At 41.1% G+C, this 18,589-nt stretch overlaps 1 protein-coding gene across 15 annotated transcripts in view; it reads left to right on the forward strand.

Annotated features, from left to right (window-relative positions):
* DTNB (dystrobrevin beta) overlaps nt 1–18,589 on the forward strand; it is a 194,092-nt gene that overhangs the window by 12,405 nt on the left and 163,098 nt on the right. For 11 of the 15 annotated variants that reach the window (XM_084514052.1, XM_084514051.1, XM_084514048.1 and 8 more), the window contains exons 3-6: nt 1,775–1,842; nt 6,287–6,367; nt 8,199–8,412; nt 13,302–13,387. In XM_084514052.1, the coding sequence (XP_084370178.1) occupies nt 1,776–1,842; nt 6,287–6,367; nt 8,199–8,412; nt 13,302–13,387 (448 nt within the window). In that variant the 5' untranslated portion in view covers nt 1,775. The remainder of the gene's footprint in view (nt 1–1,774; nt 1,843–6,286; nt 6,368–8,198; nt 8,413–13,301; nt 13,388–18,589) is intronic. The other 4 variants (XM_084514039.1, XM_084514041.1, XM_084514040.1 and 1 more) reach the window with 1 other exon arrangement.

Below are 18,589 nucleotides of genomic sequence, written 5' to 3' on the forward strand. Positions count from 1 at the left end.
AAACATATCCTGATAAGTGCAAAGCAATGCAGCCTCTGTAGGGTTGGTATTACAGAAATGTCATGGTTTCATGTGTACACGCTACCAAACAGCACCACAATTAATTGCAGCACTCAATGCAACGTGCAGCTTTAGCCCAAGGACTGGCAGATGTTAACGGTATCGTGATGGTTTTTTGCTCTTGCAGAAGATTCAAGTGGTATTGTGCCTTATGTCTTCATAAAATAGTCTTCACTAAAAACAGTTTAAAAGACCAAGTAATTAATCCACCCCTTGGAGTCCATCTGTTGTGGAATTTAGAGAGGTGCTAGCGCTTGAGAGAGAGCTGCTTACTGGTGCAGTCGCTGGCCTTCAAGATGATGCGCGTATTTCATGGGATGAGGAAGTAAAGGGATATTAGTACTGAAAAACTGCTCTTAGGCTTGGGGCAGTGTGTGAGGGTAGCAGGAATATGTGGGTGAACACCGTGAATCCCATAGGCACCGTTTCCTGGAGTTTGGCTTTTGGAACGCGTGGCGAAGAGCCTTGGTTGAGAAGACAAGACGCTGATTTTGCAGATGCCCATTTAACTTAATGACATGAATTTATTGAGAGGAGTCTGAAAATGGAACTCTTACATGTACAAAAAAAGGCCATTGTTTTTTTTTGTTGTTTGTTTGTTTTCCTTGAAAGCAAACAAAAAACCAGGAACGCATAGGTTGAGCCTGTGATTTTTCTCAAGTCAGAAACATAACAAAGTAGTGTATTGCAGGTTACATTACACAACCAAGCAGCTATTTTCATTTTATGAACTGGTAAGGGTAAAGGTTTTGGTGGCTTCCAAGACGAATATATGCTGAGATCTTTATTGGAAAAGAATTAACAGGCATTGGAGGACTACTGAGGGAAGCTGTTAATCAGGGAGTGTGTATTAAGTGCCAAGATGCGACTTTCTGTTCCTCGGTTGACATTTAAGCCTAATGAAATCTGTCCTGCCATGCTGCATGAGGATGAGCTGGCGATCTCCCTAAGAGCTGGATTCTGGTGTGATTGTAGAATGATTGGTGTTTTCTTGTATTTATTTATTCATATATATAGATGCATATATATGTATATATATTCATTTTAAAAACATTTAAATAGTTGGTGAATCGGGTAACGAAAGAATAATGTAGTAATTTTGAGTGAAAATTTGCACCAATGCTTAATTTAGTCACTTATTTTCGTGCTGCAGTTGATTGAAGTTCAGTATTTGTCTTTTAGGGCTATAGAACAAAGTAAGCTGTAGGAGGTACTAAATTGTCCTGTGCCTCCTTAACTTGTGGTGTAAGTGGCACTATTCTGATGTTGTATCTTTAACCCATTTTCCTAAGACTGTGAGGACTTTGTTTTGGGCTGGAGGTGTCAAAGCTAAATGAATCCTTACAAGTTCAAGGGAGAGGTATGCAGCATGCCTTCTCCTGATGAACACCAGAGCCCAAGCTGCGGATCTGTAGGGCTCAGCCACTCGTAGAGAGGTCTGTCTTGCTTTGGGTTTTGCAGACAAGATCTCTGAACTTTCTAGGACTTTGCATAATATTGCTATGTATTTGTATGCACGGTGTTAAAAAGCACGAAGCAGTTTTCTCTGCTGTGGAATGCTGTAGTTACGGACAGATGACTGTTTCTTTCTACTGGTCTCACTTACCAAATATACCCAAACTATTTCAGTTGAGGAATTAAATAATACTGTTTGCAGTAAGTTGCTCTTGTAACAAATTCTAGCACAAACAGTGTTTGCGATTTTTGTCTTCAGAATGATTGAGGAGAGTGGGAAGAGGAGGAGGACAATGGCGGAGAAGAGACAGCTGTTCATGGAAATGAGTAAGTACGAAATTTGAAGATAATATCATTTATTCTTTACCGAGAGCTTCATTTTTAGAATTTTACCAGGTCATTTACATCTTGTTTCCACAAGACCACTGCCTCATCCAGTGAAAATCATTCTGGGTGCTGGTGAAGAGGAGAGCACAAGAGGTGGGTCACAGCTGCCTAAAGAGTCACACATTCCTAGTTTATGCAGAGCTCTTTTTTAGGGAACATTCATGTTTCCTGTATATGGTGATTTCTGAATCTGGTTTGTGGACAGCTACTAAAATAAATAATGACAAAAAGGTCATCTTTTACCTTAAATTGTACCACAACATTGGTGTGACTTGGAAGTGAAACGGTTTGAGGGTTTCAGGGGGTTGGTTTTTTGTTTGGGACCATTCTCTGAAAGATAGGCTGTGATTGTTGCTACAAATCAAGTGCCTGTCTAGAGATAATCTAGATTCAAGGAATGAGACATAGCCTTTGTAGGTATGAGCAGTTCGATGTAAAAGCTTGTACGTTTGCGTGTCATCATATTATTTTACTTTCCTATTGAAACACGGGACTGAATGAAACTCCTAGGTTAGGCAAGCACATCCTGTAATCCCAAATATACGCTGATGAGTGTCTGTCTTAAAACAAGTTGTATGTTAGTGCTACTATTTTTTTTTGGAGGATTTCCAGAGCATCGTTCTTACCGTGGTTGTAAGTGTCTTATAATTTCAAGAGCAATTTAATTCTTGGCTAATTTATATCTGCTTCCTTTCATGTGAGAGCTGTCTCAGACACTGTTTCTCCCCACCTTCCCAGCTGGGTTTGGGTTTGTAGTCGTATCCCTCTGTGGCTTGTTCAGCAGAGGGCACAAGCTGCAGTCTCCCCGCTCTACACCTCATCTCCTTCTCTGCCTCTGCTCAGTTCTACTTCAGCAAAGATGACTGCAATTGTACGCGATATCCCAGGTGAAATCTCATTTTAGGATCTTGTAAACTGATAATAGCACTTCACTACTGGAAAAGCTTTGGCTGATACACTGGAGTATCACATTTATCTTTCATCTTCAGAGTGTTGTCGGCTTGCCATCACTTAGGAATAGTGTGTTTCTAGCTAGGTGTGTTTCTACAGATAGTGGCGTCTTGTTAGTAACCACCCATGGCCATACGGTTTTCTCTTCGATACTAATTTGATGAAGAGCCTGTTAATCCAGTCCTCAGTCATCTGATTCTTACTTTGATATTCTAATGACCTTGCAAATTGATACCTTTATAGCTACTTTAGCAAAAGATTTCTTCTGAAGCACCCATAATGTCTGGCTAGAGTGCTGTCTTCAAAGAGTTCCCCTGGCAGCTTTATTTGTGGCTGTTATTCAACAGAAACTGACCTGCTAGTTCTTAGCTTTGGCTAAATTGTTAACGAAAATATTCAGACTTCTTCTGATTGTGTACTAGATATATAAATAATCAGAAGAATGATCTGTTCTAAGGCATTTTTTTTGTTTTTTGCAGCTCTGGTTCTTGCTGGCTTTTATCAGTGAAAGTGCTGGTGTATGGGCACGTTGAACAGCCTTTCTCTGTAAAGATCTTTAACATGTCAGATGAGAAATCTAAGGTCTTCGAGCTTTGTCTGTCCCTTGATGGAATATTTCTCTGTGAAGGCGAATGCATAAATGTTTTCCTCTCTGGATGAGCTTTCCATATTGCGATGTGCAAAATGGATGCTTTCAGCGATCGTTTGTTGTAGGTCAACATGCAAGTGTGTAGGTGGCTGCTCATGGGAGACAAAAGTAGATCTGATGGCATTCACCCACGCTGGACATGCTGCCCCAGGATGTGCTTGTTTTGTAGTACTTGTGGAGCTGTGTAACGGGCCACAACTCTGTGCAGGCTGTTCTCATTTTTCTCACCTGCAGAATACACACGGGAGGGTGTAAAGAAGACAGATCCAGACCTGTGGCAGGATACAAGGCAGGGGGCACAAACTGAAAAACAGCAGGCTCCTTCTGAATCCGAGGAGAAAAACAGTTTTACTCTGGGTGTGGTTGAGCCCTGGAAGAGGCTGCTCAGGGAGGTGTGCAGTGTCCACCCTGCAGATGGTTGGAACACAGCTGAACGGTGTCTGGGGCAGATTTCCGTAGCTGACACTACTTGAGGGGGAAGGTTGGACCAAATGATCTCCAGTGGTCCCTTCCAGCCACAACTGTTCTGTGATTCTGAGCTCAATTGTCTTGAAAACACATCCTACTCTATCTTCAGGTTGTTTAGAAGAGTGACCTTGTTGAAGCTTGTGACGCAGGAAGAGAGGGACAGAAAATGGACTTTTTTTTTTGTTTTTGCATATAGCTGTTAAATAACCTTTTCATTTATGTATTTGTCTTGAGAGGGAGTGGTGAGCCTCCAAGTCCCAACAGCCATCAAAGCTGTAAGGGCTGGAAGTGAGGCTGAAAGCTGATCAAGCTGTACTGCACATGTACCTGTGATACAGGGTGCAAGGCTAGCCAAGGACTGGACAAATAAATATTTCTGCTAGACTAAGCGTGTTTTGAAGGCTCCTAGTCTGTTCCAGTGCTTTCTGTCTTGAAAGGTAGACGCAGGCACCCTACTTGAGAGTTTTTTAAGGATATTGCTTAAGAAGCACAAAATCAGTTACTTTGTCCTAGTCTTGAATCAGAATACTTCACTTTAAGTTATTTGGCCAGATACTTTCCTGAAATGCATCAGATGCTAGATTCTGTAGACCATGCAGTGAAATCATCCAGGAATGTTTGTTGCACCTCACTGTCATGCAGATGCTCCTCAGGTGCTGGCTGGTCCAGTGCCACTCTTGGGCAAGCTGCCATGGGGAGCCTTGGATTGGGAAATTGGTCACTGTCCTCACTGATTTTACAAGTCTTCTCACCTCATTCCTTGGTGATGAAAAAGAAACAATCCTTTCACAGCGGCTTCAAGACAGAGGACAGGTCTGTGCGAGGCCAAGCAGATGCTTTGACACTGTATTTGCAAATTTGTCATGAAATACCGGAAAGGCAAGGAGACTGTATTTTTGAAATTTGCAACTGTGAGTCAGTGGGTGCAAACACAAAGGTAATTCAAATGAGGTGTTTGCAAGTTGGTTTCTGAATTCAGAGTGCTGTAGGAGTGAATAAGTTATCACCTTTGAGCACCGCCCCTGATACAGCAGCCAGATACCTACTTCATCAGGATGTGGGTTTGTTGTTGTTGTTGTTTTTAAGTGTCTTTTAGAAGCCTAGATTGTATGAGTCACAGTTTTCTCCATTTCTCAGTTCTGTACTCATCTAGGTTGTGACTTCTGAGAGAAGCCTGAAAGACTACAGCAGGTCTTTCTTACATGCGCTCCCGTGAGAAAACAAGAGGTGCAGGATCAATGTGCGTCCAAACCCCTGCCCACGTGCAACTGGATTGTTTCACTTCACCTTAGAACTCCATTGATTATAGGGCATAGCCACAAATGCTGTTGAAATGTGAGCCCATTTAAAGGCATTTCTGTTTATGATTAATGGGATTTTCAAGCCTTAGACTGTTGGCTGCTTCCAAATTAAAAATGATCAATACCAGACTTTAGACCAGTATCATTTATCATCCCTGCATCATTTATCATCTTATTTGATTGTAGAACCCTAGAATGGTTTGGGATGGAAGGGACCTCAAAGATCATCAACTTCCAACCCCCCTACCATGGGCAGGGACCCCTACTCCCAGCCCAGGCTGCCCCCCAGCCCCATCCAGCTTGGCCTTGGGCACTGCCAGGGCTGGGGCACCCCCAGCTCCTCTGATGAGGACAGGAGATGAGCAGATGTGCTCAGTCTTTGGCAGAGGGTTAGTACATGTAAAACTTTCTGGAATTGCTCAAGTTTGTGACATTCAGAGTAACTGCAGTGCTGGCTGGAACTGGTAGCTGTGGTACAGGCTGGTGATAGGTTATAGCGTTCAAATCTTTCGTGATGTGGTATTGTTTGAAGGTATAATCGTGCTTTTAAATGTCTCGAAGTGGGAGGTTGGTGGTGAGGAAAGGATCCTCTCTTCTATGCTTTTTCTTCTGCTTCTTACCTTATTTGGATCTATTTGAGAGAAGAAAAGCGTTCTCCTGGTGGGGCTGCAATGCAGATGGTGGTAGGAGTATCCACCCCCCTTTTCTTTCTCTTCTCTCTTTTGTATACATGCCTTCCAACATCAGTGCAGTCCTCTTCCTTACACGCTTGCAACTTGATGGATTTATTGCTTCCATTTAGGGACTTCAGAGTTCTCATGTCAGTCTCACACTTACCTCAGTTCTAATACGCTGTTGAAAATGACTTCTTCCTGAAATACCTCATGAAAATCTTTGTCATGGGTACGTGACAAAGATGATGTATGTGAAGAAACAGTCATGCCATTTTTGAAGTAATCAAATAAGCTGAATGTCATAGAGGAAAGAAAAAACACAAACTTTTTTTTATCCTTAGGGGCACAGAATTTTGATGTCATCAGACTTTCAACGTATCGAACAGCCTGTAAACTGCGGTTTGTACAAAAAAGATGTAATCGTAAGTTATAATTACTCTTTATCTTCATAAATTTTTCATGCATGATGGTTTCGAATATTCTACCCATATGAAATTCAAGTATAGCAAGAATAATCATCAATGGTAGTTGTTAACTTAAATATAAATAGAGATTAAATGTACAATTAAAAAGAGGCAGTGATTTTTGACTGATACTCTGGTTTCTTCAGCTTTAGTCTCTAATGTTTAAAAAACAAAACTATAATTATGGGTCAGACTGACATATTTCAGTTGCCCTAAGTGTTGTCTGCACACAGTCTCAAGCTGTTTTAGCTCCTGTTCCACCGTGGTGTAGCACAAGCCAGCAGACAGCTAGATGCAGGTATGAGTTTGGTGATGTATAAGATGGTCACTAGCATGAAAGTGTCCAAGATTTGACCATGATGGCAGGCAGTGTAGTAGCCTTAAAGAATTAAGTTCGCACCACACTAGTCCCTGTATGTTTTCTTATTCTTTTCTGTAGTCCTTCTACCTTAAACAGGTCACCAAAGTGGAGATTAATCTGAGGGTCAGTAGGTGATGCTACTTTGTGCTCTATTCCTTTGTTGAACCAGACCAAGCAAAAAGCTTGACAGACTAATGGACTCAGGAGTAGCTCCCTCCTTCCCGCGGCCACGACGTGGAATTGGCGTGGCAGAGGGCAGGAGAACGGCTGGGGAGTCCAGTGGAGGATGTGTGCAGCTGTAGAATGAAAATCCCTCATAGCGCAGCTGAGCCAGGGATATGTCTCTGTTAGGGCTGTTGTGGCAGTAACTGCAGTGACTTTAGTTTGATGGGTTGCAACTTCTTCATTCCTTTGGAAAAGTGTTAGTTCTTGTCTATAATGAATGCTTTTGAATTCAAAATACCTCTTAATTGGTAGTAAGGTATTAAGATAAGGTAATTATAGTGCATTACACACTTAGTGCCCAATTCACTGATGCCACACGTATGCCTTGAGTAACCCTTGATCCACACGTATGTACAGACGAGACCATGCGTTTATGTTATTTGTCTGGACTGTGCAGTGATCCACAGGCATATGTTTGGTGTGAATACTTAGTTTGATTTTTATTGCTGTGGATTCTTATGTGAGAAATAAAAAGAGTGTTTTTACCTAAGAAATGTTAAAGGCGAGGCTTACATTAAACCCTTTCTACAAGGTAATAAAGATAACGAAGAAAATACGAAGTTAGCAGATAAATCTGTCCTTTGTAACTGTTGGATCATGCTCAGTGTGAACTGATGGATTACTGCTGATCCTTAGACATCTTATCCCACTATCATGCATACCTTTTAAGCTGTGAACTATTTTAAAACATTTTTAATGTGGTTCTGCAGATCACTTAGTGTGGTTTTGTAAAACTATTCGACTACAAAGTTAACATTTAGATGCGCTAAGATACAGCGGGATAATTTAGGGACACACTTTGGAGTTCCAGATGTATGTTTACAAAGTGTTATGCTCTAGACTTGGCACCCAGATAATCTGGGAACAGTTGTAGTTTAACTGGAACATCAAGTTCCTCCTTCAGCACTGAACTGCTAGTTAACATGGGGATGTTGAAAATTATTGGAACCAGTTTATAGTGGATTTTGAATATGGCTGATGTCTTTCTGAAATGAAAATGGCCACAAGGACTTTGGGCACTGCTCTGTTGCTTAACACTAGCTGACGCTAACTCTGAGTATTGAGACTGTCTCTCACTTTGAATATGAAAACGTAATGGTTAATTCCAAAACAGAAGCTAACACAGTATTCAGAAACAGTACCATAAAAGTAAGCTTGTATGCATTACAGAACAGAAGTTAATTTTTTTTCCTTTATTTTTAGTTCATCTTGTTGATATCTGGAATATGATTGAAGCCTTCCGAGATAATGGCCTTAACACTTTGGATCATAACACAGAGATCAACGTGTCTCGACTAGAAACAATCATTTCATCCATCTACTACCAGCTAAACAAACGCCTTCCTTCTACTCACCAAATCAGTGTAGAGCAATCCATCAGCCTTCTCCTCAACTTCATGATAGCAGCATATGACAGGCTAGTAACTCCTCTAGTTGTACTCTTAAACTAATTTTCTCTTTTAGTTAGGTGAATGCAGCCAGCAACTGCATGAGTCTCTGACAAACTGTCTGCATGCTATTTCTTTATTTCATGAAAATGTGTGTTGCGCGCTCACACTTAATATCATAGTAGTGCCTGCAGAGATTTTCATTGCCACAGCAGCAATGCTTTGTCTTAAAATGTGCTTTCTTGAGAAAGATGAGTTAGTGCTTTCTGGAACTTGCAGGGTGCTGTGAGCCAGGTATCTGAACTGAAATGCAACTGTGTTCTGTGGACTGTGATGAACTTGATGTGAACTTCATGGTGGTGTAGCAATGTTTTAAAAAGTGAACTTGTTTTGTAGAACCTGGATCAACAAGACCATTTAATAACGCTGCCTTGTTTTGACAGTCAGCTTGGATCCTACTATACATTATTTGACCCCATACAGACTAATTCTCATTTGTTGGCTGGAAGAAGCTTGGTTTCCTGTTCAGAGTGCTGCCTAGGCACTTCATTGTGTCCAATTGTATGAGTTTCTTCTGCAGCCTCTTTTCTTCAGGGGTTGGTTTGCTAATCTTCTTGACTATAAGTTATTTCTGTGGGTACTTTGAATAGCAACTGCAAATCTTTCACTGTTGTTTAGCACTTCCTATGCTTATTTTCTGATCTTTCTCACAGTCAGCTATTATTTCTGTCTTGTCTTTCTTTTGCTTTTGCACTCCCTCCAAGCAGTAGAGAAGTACTTGTGGCTAGGAAGTTGACACAGAGACTAAGGAGTTCTACCCGAAACAACCTGGACCACTGAATGTGCCAAATAGTTGTTCTGTTCGTAATGTCCAGGCTTTGATCCATTGATATGACCTCTTCTTAAGGTCACTGAAGAGAAGGTAGGTTTCCACCACAAAAGAAGTCCGAGACTTCAGAACAATTGCTACCTCACTAAGGACAGTTAAAAACAACACAGCTCAGAGCAGGAGTACTGCTGTGACAGCAGAATCAAACCTGTGTTTTTCTCTGTTGTCTCATTTCATGTTAATTGCAAGAGGTGTTATAACTGATGAGTTGTGATTCTGAGACAGATCACAGTGGAAATGTAGAATTTAAAATAGAAATGGTTATGTTTTGGTGGACACACTCAAAAGATTGAGGCTTTAGTGAGAGCTTTGTCTTGCCCCTGCCCCTAACCTTGCAAGTTTGACCTTGTCTGCAGCCCAAGCAGCGCCCTTGTTCCCAGCACACTACAACAGCTTCTGTTGAGCTTCCTCTGTCTGGCGTGTGGGGCTGAGAGAAGCTGTGATGCTGCACTGCATTGTGCCATGGCAGAGTCAAGAATAAGATGAGAGGCAGGCTGAGGCCTCTCTGCAGCAGCCATCATGGCAGACACGTATTTTATAAAAACGTACACATCTGCACTGGAATTGCATCGTTGGGGTAGCTGCATGGAAGTTTGAATCCACGTAGCCCAGTAGTTTCTTACAACACAGTACTGGTGGTAACATCACAGGGTAGTATTAGCACTCCACCAAACAGGGATGTGAATCAGAGATATGATGCATGTCTTTCCCATGGAGCTATTTAAGTTAGAGCTGATGTTAGGTAAGTATGAAGAATCTGTATAATGAACTATTCACTGACCCACAGAACAACACTGATCATGGCGCAGAGCTGCTGGTTCATACTGCCTACGATGGTGAGTTGGGCAGAGGAATAACTTTGCTATGATGTTCTTGCTGCTTTCTCCTACAGAGCTTTACATACGGGTGTTTGATGGTGCTGGTAGCTTATTCCAGTCTTGTTTTTCTTAATAGCATTCTGCAGCTTTCCAAAGTCCCCGACCCCAGAGTAGTGGCTCATTCCCTGACTCCATTTGGTGGCTTCAGGGTCTCGTGTCACCAGTCCTAGAAATCGCATTTGGTTTAACAGCAAGCTTAGTCACTCCAACTTCTGTTTTTCTCTTTTTACTGGAGGTAACAAACAACACCGTGTGCAGGTAATGAAGCAGTGTGCAGGAAGGGGGAGGGAGAGGCTGGCCAACAGTCAGGTGAGGAGTTGAGCTGGAAAGCAGAGAGTGCAGAGTGATGTGATCAGGAGGGACCTTGCAGCACAGCAGAGCTGGAGGGGGCTCCCTCATGTGCATCGGGAAGCGCCTGCAGATCAGCTCTGTGAGCACAGCTCTGATGCCTCTTCTGGGACATCGCCACCTCCGGGTGCCTCTGAAATGGCTGCATGCTACGGCACGTGGCGTGGAGAGTGGAGAGAAGGGGTTGCAGGTCTGAGTCCTCTCCTGAGGATGCACTGGGAGAGCCAATGTGAGTGGAGCACTGTGAGGGGTGGTACGGGCCCACCAGGAGATGCCCCCCGTATGTGTGGAGCCCTGCTGGTGGTGGGCCAGGAGCCAGCTGGGGTAGGCCAGCATGAAGGGCATCGCTGCTCCAGTTGCACCCCCTCCAGTTAGGAAGAAGTGGGGTGGGAGGATTTCTTCAGGAGGCTGGAAGAGGCTTCCTACACAGGCCCAGTCTTTTTTGAACAAGTCCCCCAGTCCTGTTCGCTATCCTGAGAACTCCTGGATGTTGCAGGAGTTCCAAAATTACACTGGAAGTTCTGTCCTTTTTCCATCTGATAGGAAATTCAGCAGGTCGAGTAGCATTGTTCCAAAAATCCATTTAGGCATTGGCAATGAGTTAATAACTACGTCTCTCTACCACGTTGCAGGGGGAGGAATTTTTTGTTCTCAATTAATAAACAGAATGTCAGCAGAAGCAGGCCTAATACCTGAAATATCTCACTGAAGGCACCGTGTGATATTTTTCAAGGATAAAATTTTGTCCTGTGAGGACATATTGATGCCTTTACTCACTTTTTTTTTCCTGAAAATTAATTCAAAGCTGAACTCTGTTGTGAGAGGAGGAGTGTCTATTAAAAAGAAAAGGGAGGGAGGAGTTGAGACATGAAAGAAATTTGAGTTAGGTACCAAGATTTGCTTGGACAAGACTGATGGTCAAGGCTTCAAAATAACGAAATAATGGATCTTTTCAGACTTCTGATATAGGTGTAGTAAAGTCTTGTTTTCTTTTATTTGGCATAGAGCTGACTTACTCCTTTGAGGAAACTACCTAAGAGAAAAGACAGAAATGAAGTGGGATAGCTGAGTCCTTTACCTTGTCACTAACTTTATAACCTTTATATAGCTCAAAATAACAAAAGAATGTATTTTTTCTCTCTTTGTTTAGTTTCTTTAAACAGAAGTTAAAAGGTACCGGGATCTTCATAGATCTTCCTGCAAGTATAGTTCTGGAGAGATTGCCTCACTTCCACAGAGGCAGTGTTTAAAGCACGTTCTGAGTTCACGTTAGAAAAATAGCATACTGCATTTCTGATGCTTCTCAGCCTCAGAAAGGTCGAGAGCCTTTAACCTCACCATGGAGCGTGCAACAGCACCGTTTGCATATTAACTTAGGGTGAAGGGGGAAGAGAAGTCACTTGTTTACTTCATGGCGTCTCCATCTGGTTGCGTGTCTGTCGGTGGCAGTAGGCCGCGTCACCACTTCAGTGCCATGAGGCAATATTTACTTCCAGTGATTTCACTCCTCACACTTTCCAAGTGCTAGTCTTCCATGTGTGAGTGTTAAAGAAGCATCTCATTTACACCAAGAAGTATACTAGAGGGTTTTCTTAGATCTCCTCTAAATCTGATGATGTATTTTCCCCTTTGTTGTATTTACCATAGCAGTACAGATGATCAGTCCTGTACATTTAATTGCAGTTAACTGAACTTTTTAAATATTCTTTTTCTCCCTTTACATGAAGTTTTAGCTTTCTCAGTAGTTTTTCATTCTGTTCTCTGTTGCTGTTTATAGTCGGGGATAAAGAGTTGGATTTCTGCTTGGGAACACGTTGCTCAGAATTCAAGCAGCCGTTACCCCCTCCATGCACCTTCCTTTGCTCCTCTGAGCCACTAAGCTCGCTTTCTGGCAGCTTCACAGTGACAGTGGATTTACACCAAGATCGCCATGCTGTGGCCATCTAATATCATTTACTGGAGGTGCTCTACCCTGCCTGTATTGCTGTGAAGGGGTTTACAGAAATGCAGGGAGGCTGGACGTGTTCCTCTGGGCAGCAGTGACCTGGCAGGGGCTGCAGCGGGTGTTAGCTGTGTGAGCCTTACCCTGGCCAGCCTCGGGGCTGTGACTTGCTTCCCTCCTACCTTCATCCTCCTCTTGCTCTTCAGTAGCACGAATAACAGGCGTGGCTGTTTCTGCATGCTGTGCGGTGCTGAATGGGCTTTTTCGTGCCTTCCGTAGAGACAATTGCTGATATTATAAAATGATGCCCCAAATATGCCACCTGTTCTGATAGCACAGCAGCTTTGTTAGCTGAGATTAGAATAAAACATTGTTCACGTTATTCCTGTTCCATGTGGTATATTGAGGATATCATACCCTTCTAGTGTGCTGTCAGTTACTGTACCATTTTTAGTATAAAATGTTTATTTCAACATCAAAGTTTAAACTGAGAAGTAAACATTTAAAGCAACCAACAAAGCATAGCAGAGGAACAGAGATGTATTACAATGAACAAATGTGTTTTAATGGAAGAGATTAACACTTTTTTTTTCAGGAGACATGGGATGAACAAGACAAATTCTAGTCTCTTTATCTGTGCACTTTTCGTAATTCTGCAAGAAAACTTAATTTCTGACAAGACACCTGTTAAGAATTCTGCTTTATTAAAAATGCTTATGTTAGCAGCATTGTTTTAATGTTAAATAGTATTGGTAGACCTTAGTAATTAATGGTTATGCATTTCCTTCCTAGGTCTTTTAGTATTTTTGTTACTTCTCACTCTATGTAGTAATTATTTACCATGTAATTTTTTTTTCACAGCGAGGGCCATGGGAAGTTGACGGTATTTTCAGTGAAATCCATGTTAGCAACAATGTGTGGTGGCAAAATCCTGGACAAACTAAGATGTAAGTATTTGAAAGCAAAATCAAACTGTTTTATGAAATGTTTTTTTCTGTTATGGGTCACATGTGATGAAAGCTAACTTTTTTTGTATATTCAGCATTCTTTATCCTGAAGTGAAAATTGCTGGTTTTTGTGTAGCACATGCCATCTGCTGGCCATGCAATATATTGAGTTTGTTACTGAGTAGGCCTTACAAGTGCACTTACTTATTTTAAAGTGCTTTGACACTTCTTTACATGTAAAAATTCAGGCCTGATTTTTATGATAGTAATGTCAAAACTTGGTGCCATTTCCTCTGTTTTGAGGTCATGTTGCGGGGGGAGGAGGGTTCTGTACATCCTCTGCTTCAGCTGAGACACTCTCAGCATTGTCTCGTTATGTTAATTCCAGCTTCTTTGTTCTTGTTTTTGAACTCCTTTTTATTCTCTTTTCATCAGTCTTTACTTCTTTTACCTTGTTTCTGTGAGCCCTCTGCTCTATCTACAGAGAATCAATGCTACCCAGAAACATTGGGTTTGTCTTGTAATTCTCATCTTGTGTCCTTCTCAGTGGCAAGGTATACTGTTGTTTGATGGATTTTTTTTTTCCCTTTTCCATCCTGAAAAGCTGGGAAGTTAGTCTTACTGTCAGTGCCAGATTTTACTGTTCAAATGTTTGTCATTTTTCATCTCACTCTAAATTTCCTTTATGAAAGTTATTTTATAATAAATCATTCCTTCTGATCTCCATCGTTGTTATTCACTCTAAGTAATTCTTTAGACTTTTTTTTACAGCATTAAACTTCCTTATTTTTTTTTAAATTATACAAAATACTAGATTAATAAATTAAACTACTTGACAAAATCTGAAAAATAAATAGTGCGAAGGTATCGCATCGACATGTTAATAGTAGGGTTGCAAGAGTTTCAGTATCAGAAGGAGCTATTTTTGCATCTGGTAGTAAATACAAAACTATCTAAAAGCAAAGCTGTAGGTGACTAAAGTTAAATAAAGAGGAGAGGACGGGCGTATGTTACAGAGGATATTTAAGGCTTCTTTAAGCATTTTTAACAAATGTAAAATATATTAAGTATGCAAGATCAAACACTGGGAAAAACATAGAGACTACTTGTTGAGTAAAAAGTTACATTTTTGGATCCAATTAGGTTAAGGTTTGAGGAGGTTACAGTAGATAAACAGTTCAGCATAAGCTTGGGCCATTAAAGGAGCATTGTTTTTACGTGTAAGCAGGACAATACTGAAACATCAAGCAAATGGTAATGAGTGATCTGTTAATGGAAAAGTCAATTAACCAGTGGAATTAAATGTTACAAGAATCAATAAACTTTTGATGTTTTCAAACAAAGCCCAGCTACCATTCTGGAGGTTACGCTAAGCTGCAAGTTACTGATTGAAAAGGTGGCTAGGTGAGATGCTTTCACCTGAAGGACATCTCATTTAATAGCTTTATTTCACAGATGTGTCTAGCCTGAAAACTTAACATTTTGATGTCCCATTCTGTCCCTCCCCCCCGCCCGCTTTCCTGCTTTTTTTCATACTATTTGAAACTCTCTTTCTTTTTGCTAATTATGTTGAATCCTGTTTCCTTTGCTACAGTAACTTTCTTTGTAAAAATTCTTAACTGAAATTCATACCAATCGGAGGAAAGGCTTTTGAATGCTTTCACTGAATACTGCTACTTCCTGTAGCTTTGTTATATTCTGCTCATATCTTATCAGCTGACCTTTAATTTGCATTGTACTCCTGGGATCTGTCCTCCAGTATCTGCTCTCCCTATTTTCCTAGTGCACTTTTATCTGAATGTGGAGCATTGTTTTCAAAAGAGCACATGGCTCCTGAATTTTGGACATCTCGTTTGGAAACCAGCACTTCTGTCTTTTTTGAATTCAGTGTTAAAGCTCAATTCTTCTCCTTAGTGTTTTCAGTATGTCACTCGCATTGACTTCACCCCTTGGTGTTGTCTGTTTTATGACAGAACACTACCCGTTGACCACACCTCTTTGCAATCTGTTTTGTTGTTCTGTCAGGTATAATATTTTACGAATCAAAAGTAAATTTCTTTATTTGTGCCTGTAACCATAATGCTGACTTGCCACTGCTTTATAAAGTCATGGCAGTTCCTTCATGTGCACCTTTGGCTGTGGCCATTCCTGTGCCACTTCTGGACAGTCCCAGGCCCCCTCATGCCCTGTTGTTGTCTCTGCTTAGTTGAAGAGAAACCCAAGGACTGGAAGCTCCTCGCTGTTAATGTCTGAAAAGTTCACAGTGCCATAGCAAGGTTAGACACAGAGGTGGAGTATCAATGCTTGGTGCTTAGGGATGTGGTTCAGTGGGTGACATTAGTGGTAGGGGATGGTTGGACCCGATGAGCGTGGAGGTCTTACCCAACCTTAATGATTCTATGAATGCATGACTGACGAAGTGATCCAAGAAATGGAGATTTCAACTAATAAGAGGTTGAGATATAGGAGCAGAGGAAACCTGTGCAGGAGGCAATAGCTTTCTCTAAACCAAGCTGTTTCCTAGAATCAAATTGTTGGCTTTTCAGACAAGACAACAGGACAGTTTTTGTGGAAGATGAGGGAAAATTAAAAGTGTGATACAGGATAGTAGGCACTTGTAAATCTTCTGAGGGCAGTTAAGAAGAAAAGAAGTGTCTTACTGTTAGCAGCAAAAGTTGTTGAGTATCACTAGAAGTCAAGAAGAGTAATAAGACAGCTGAAATAATAACAGCTTTTCACCTGTCTTTCTGAAAAATTTCTAAAGACCAAGAGATTAGGAAAAAGAAAAGTAATGTCAAATTTGGAGTTACGTGGGGAACTGTAGGTCTGCATACCTGCCACGCTTCTGGGCAAGCAGTCGGTAACAAATAATAGAATTAGTTGACTCATGGATAAATAAATTCTCATGGGGATGGGGAAGGAATGGCTTTTGGGGAGGACTGTCTTATGAAATTGTAGGAGTTTTTTAAAGTAAGGGGAAAAAAAAAAGAAAAGATGGGCAAAGGAGTTCTGGCTGATACAGGCTTCTTGAGTTTTTGAAAGGTATTCAGGAATGTCACTTATCAAACACTCCAAGACATTAAAGTTTTAAAGGGATGAAAGATGAGGTCTTTGCATGTGTAACAGATGAGCTAAAAGGATCCTAAAAAAGAGCAATGAGGATCCTTTTGTATATTGAAATTGGTGGATAGTGCTGGACTTGAACTGTTTGAAACATGTCATAAATCTGGAAAAACACAATGAAAGGTCACAGTTTGGTACAAAGCAAATGAGTGTAGTAAAGCTAAGATAGTCCGTGAAGAGTTGTAATATCATCTGACAAAGCTGAGTAACTGAAATAAAATGGGAGCTGAATTTCAGTGTTAATTTATGTGAATTATGTAAAGTGGCACGTGCTGGAGGAGTGAAGCGCAATCCTAACGTCATGCACAGAAAGGTGAGCTAAGGGAGTTGTTATTGCTCAGCTGGGAGATCCTGGAGTTACACTTCTAAGAAAAGGTTGACACTGTTTAGTAGTGGTTAAAAAATAAAATGTTATGAATAGGGAGAAAGGACATAAAGAACAAAATAGGAAGGTTAGTATTGATTAGTAGTGTGTTTATACTTTAAATGAGTCCTGCTCTTGTACCTGTCACTCTACCTTTTCCAGATCTGCTTTATCTTTTCTGAGAAGAACGGCAAGGTCACCAAAGGTAGGGGAAGCCTTCTGTATCAGGAACAACTGGCTGTAGAGCAGGATACTTCAGCCTGGAAAGAAAAATGGTGGTGAAAGGATAGTGTTCTATAAAATCATGGCAACATGTTAGTGGTGAATAGAAAACAGCTGCTCCTTTCCCCCTCAGTACAAGAACTGAAAGGCATTAAGTGAAATTAGCAGTGACAGGTTAAAACAACAAAAAAGAAGTATCTTTAAACTTTGCCAAAGGATGTTGTCCGTATCAGACTCACATCACCTGGTCACTCCTTGAACCAATTTCACTGACAGCAAATATATCAAGGGTTGCTGAATGCAAAACTACTAAGAGTGAGTGGAAGGATATTCCGGGGAATGTGCTTGCCTTAGCCATCTGCTGTTGGGACAAACAGACTTTTGATCTGATCTGCCTCAGCTGTTCTTACATTCTTTATTTCTTCTGTTCGTTATGAATATGCTGTCTTGTTTTTTCCCTTTCCTGTCTTTCCCACCTGTCTCTCTGATTACTGACCCATTTCATCACTGGACGACTTCTGTTTCCAGTTTACTCCTTCCCCCGACACCACCGCCTCCACTCCCTTTCCTAAGCAGGCTGTCAGCTCAGGCTCAGCTGGATCATGAGGCTTTCTGGAAACCAGGAAGTTGTAAATATTTTTTTTTCTCATCTCATAATTTATATGAGTGATAGTAATTTGGTTTCTGTACTTGCATATGTACAGGCTTTCTTTCTAAATTCTGAAAATGTGGACAAATGGTGTGTGTTTGCAGACCATACAGTGTCTGACAGTACATATAAAATGGAGTTGTTCCATGATACTTCTTTGCTCACACTGGGAAAGATTATTTCCTGTGACATGATGCTCCTCGGGAAAGAGTTGCTTTACATGGTGTGCAAGGAAGGAGTAATAAACAGCCTATTGCTATGGAGTTTATTTTTTTAGCATAGATTTTTTTTTAAACCAAAGCAATACTGTATTAAAATGTTGAAGTTTGTGGATTTGGGTGGCTCCATTTTAGCATTCAAGCACAGTGAAGTAAATAGCGTTTCCTTCCATGTCCTTTCTGCAGGGGAATTGCGAACAAAACTTGACTTTGAGTAATTTAAAACTCCACCCTGCTCATCTTTAGGGCTGTCCAACTTTCGTAATCATTATTTCCACCCGTATGGTGCTCCTTGGCTGCATTGCCTCAGTAGCTCCTTCTTTCCTCCCACCATCTGGCTGATAAGCCTTTAGTGCTTGCTGAAGTTCACCCTAAAGATTCATACAACACTCTATACAAAATACTAGGTTTCACATACTGGCAGCCCCCAAAATTAATCTGCTGTAGGTGAATTAACCTTTTGGTGGACTTTTGATTTGGGGGAGGGGGCATTTTGTTTTTCGGAGAAGTTTGTTTTGGTCCTAATCAGTGGTCCAAAGTAGCAGCAGTGGTAATAATATGTGGTTTCTTGTGATATCCCATCTTCTCAAACAGCACGAGCCCAGTGTATGGCTTTATACAGGCCT

The sequence above is a fragment of the Aythya ferina genome (genome assembly GCF_964211825.1).
Source record: "Aythya ferina genome assembly, chromosome: 3".
NCBI classification, from domain to species: Eukaryota; Metazoa; Chordata; class Aves; order Anseriformes; family Anatidae; genus Aythya; species Aythya ferina.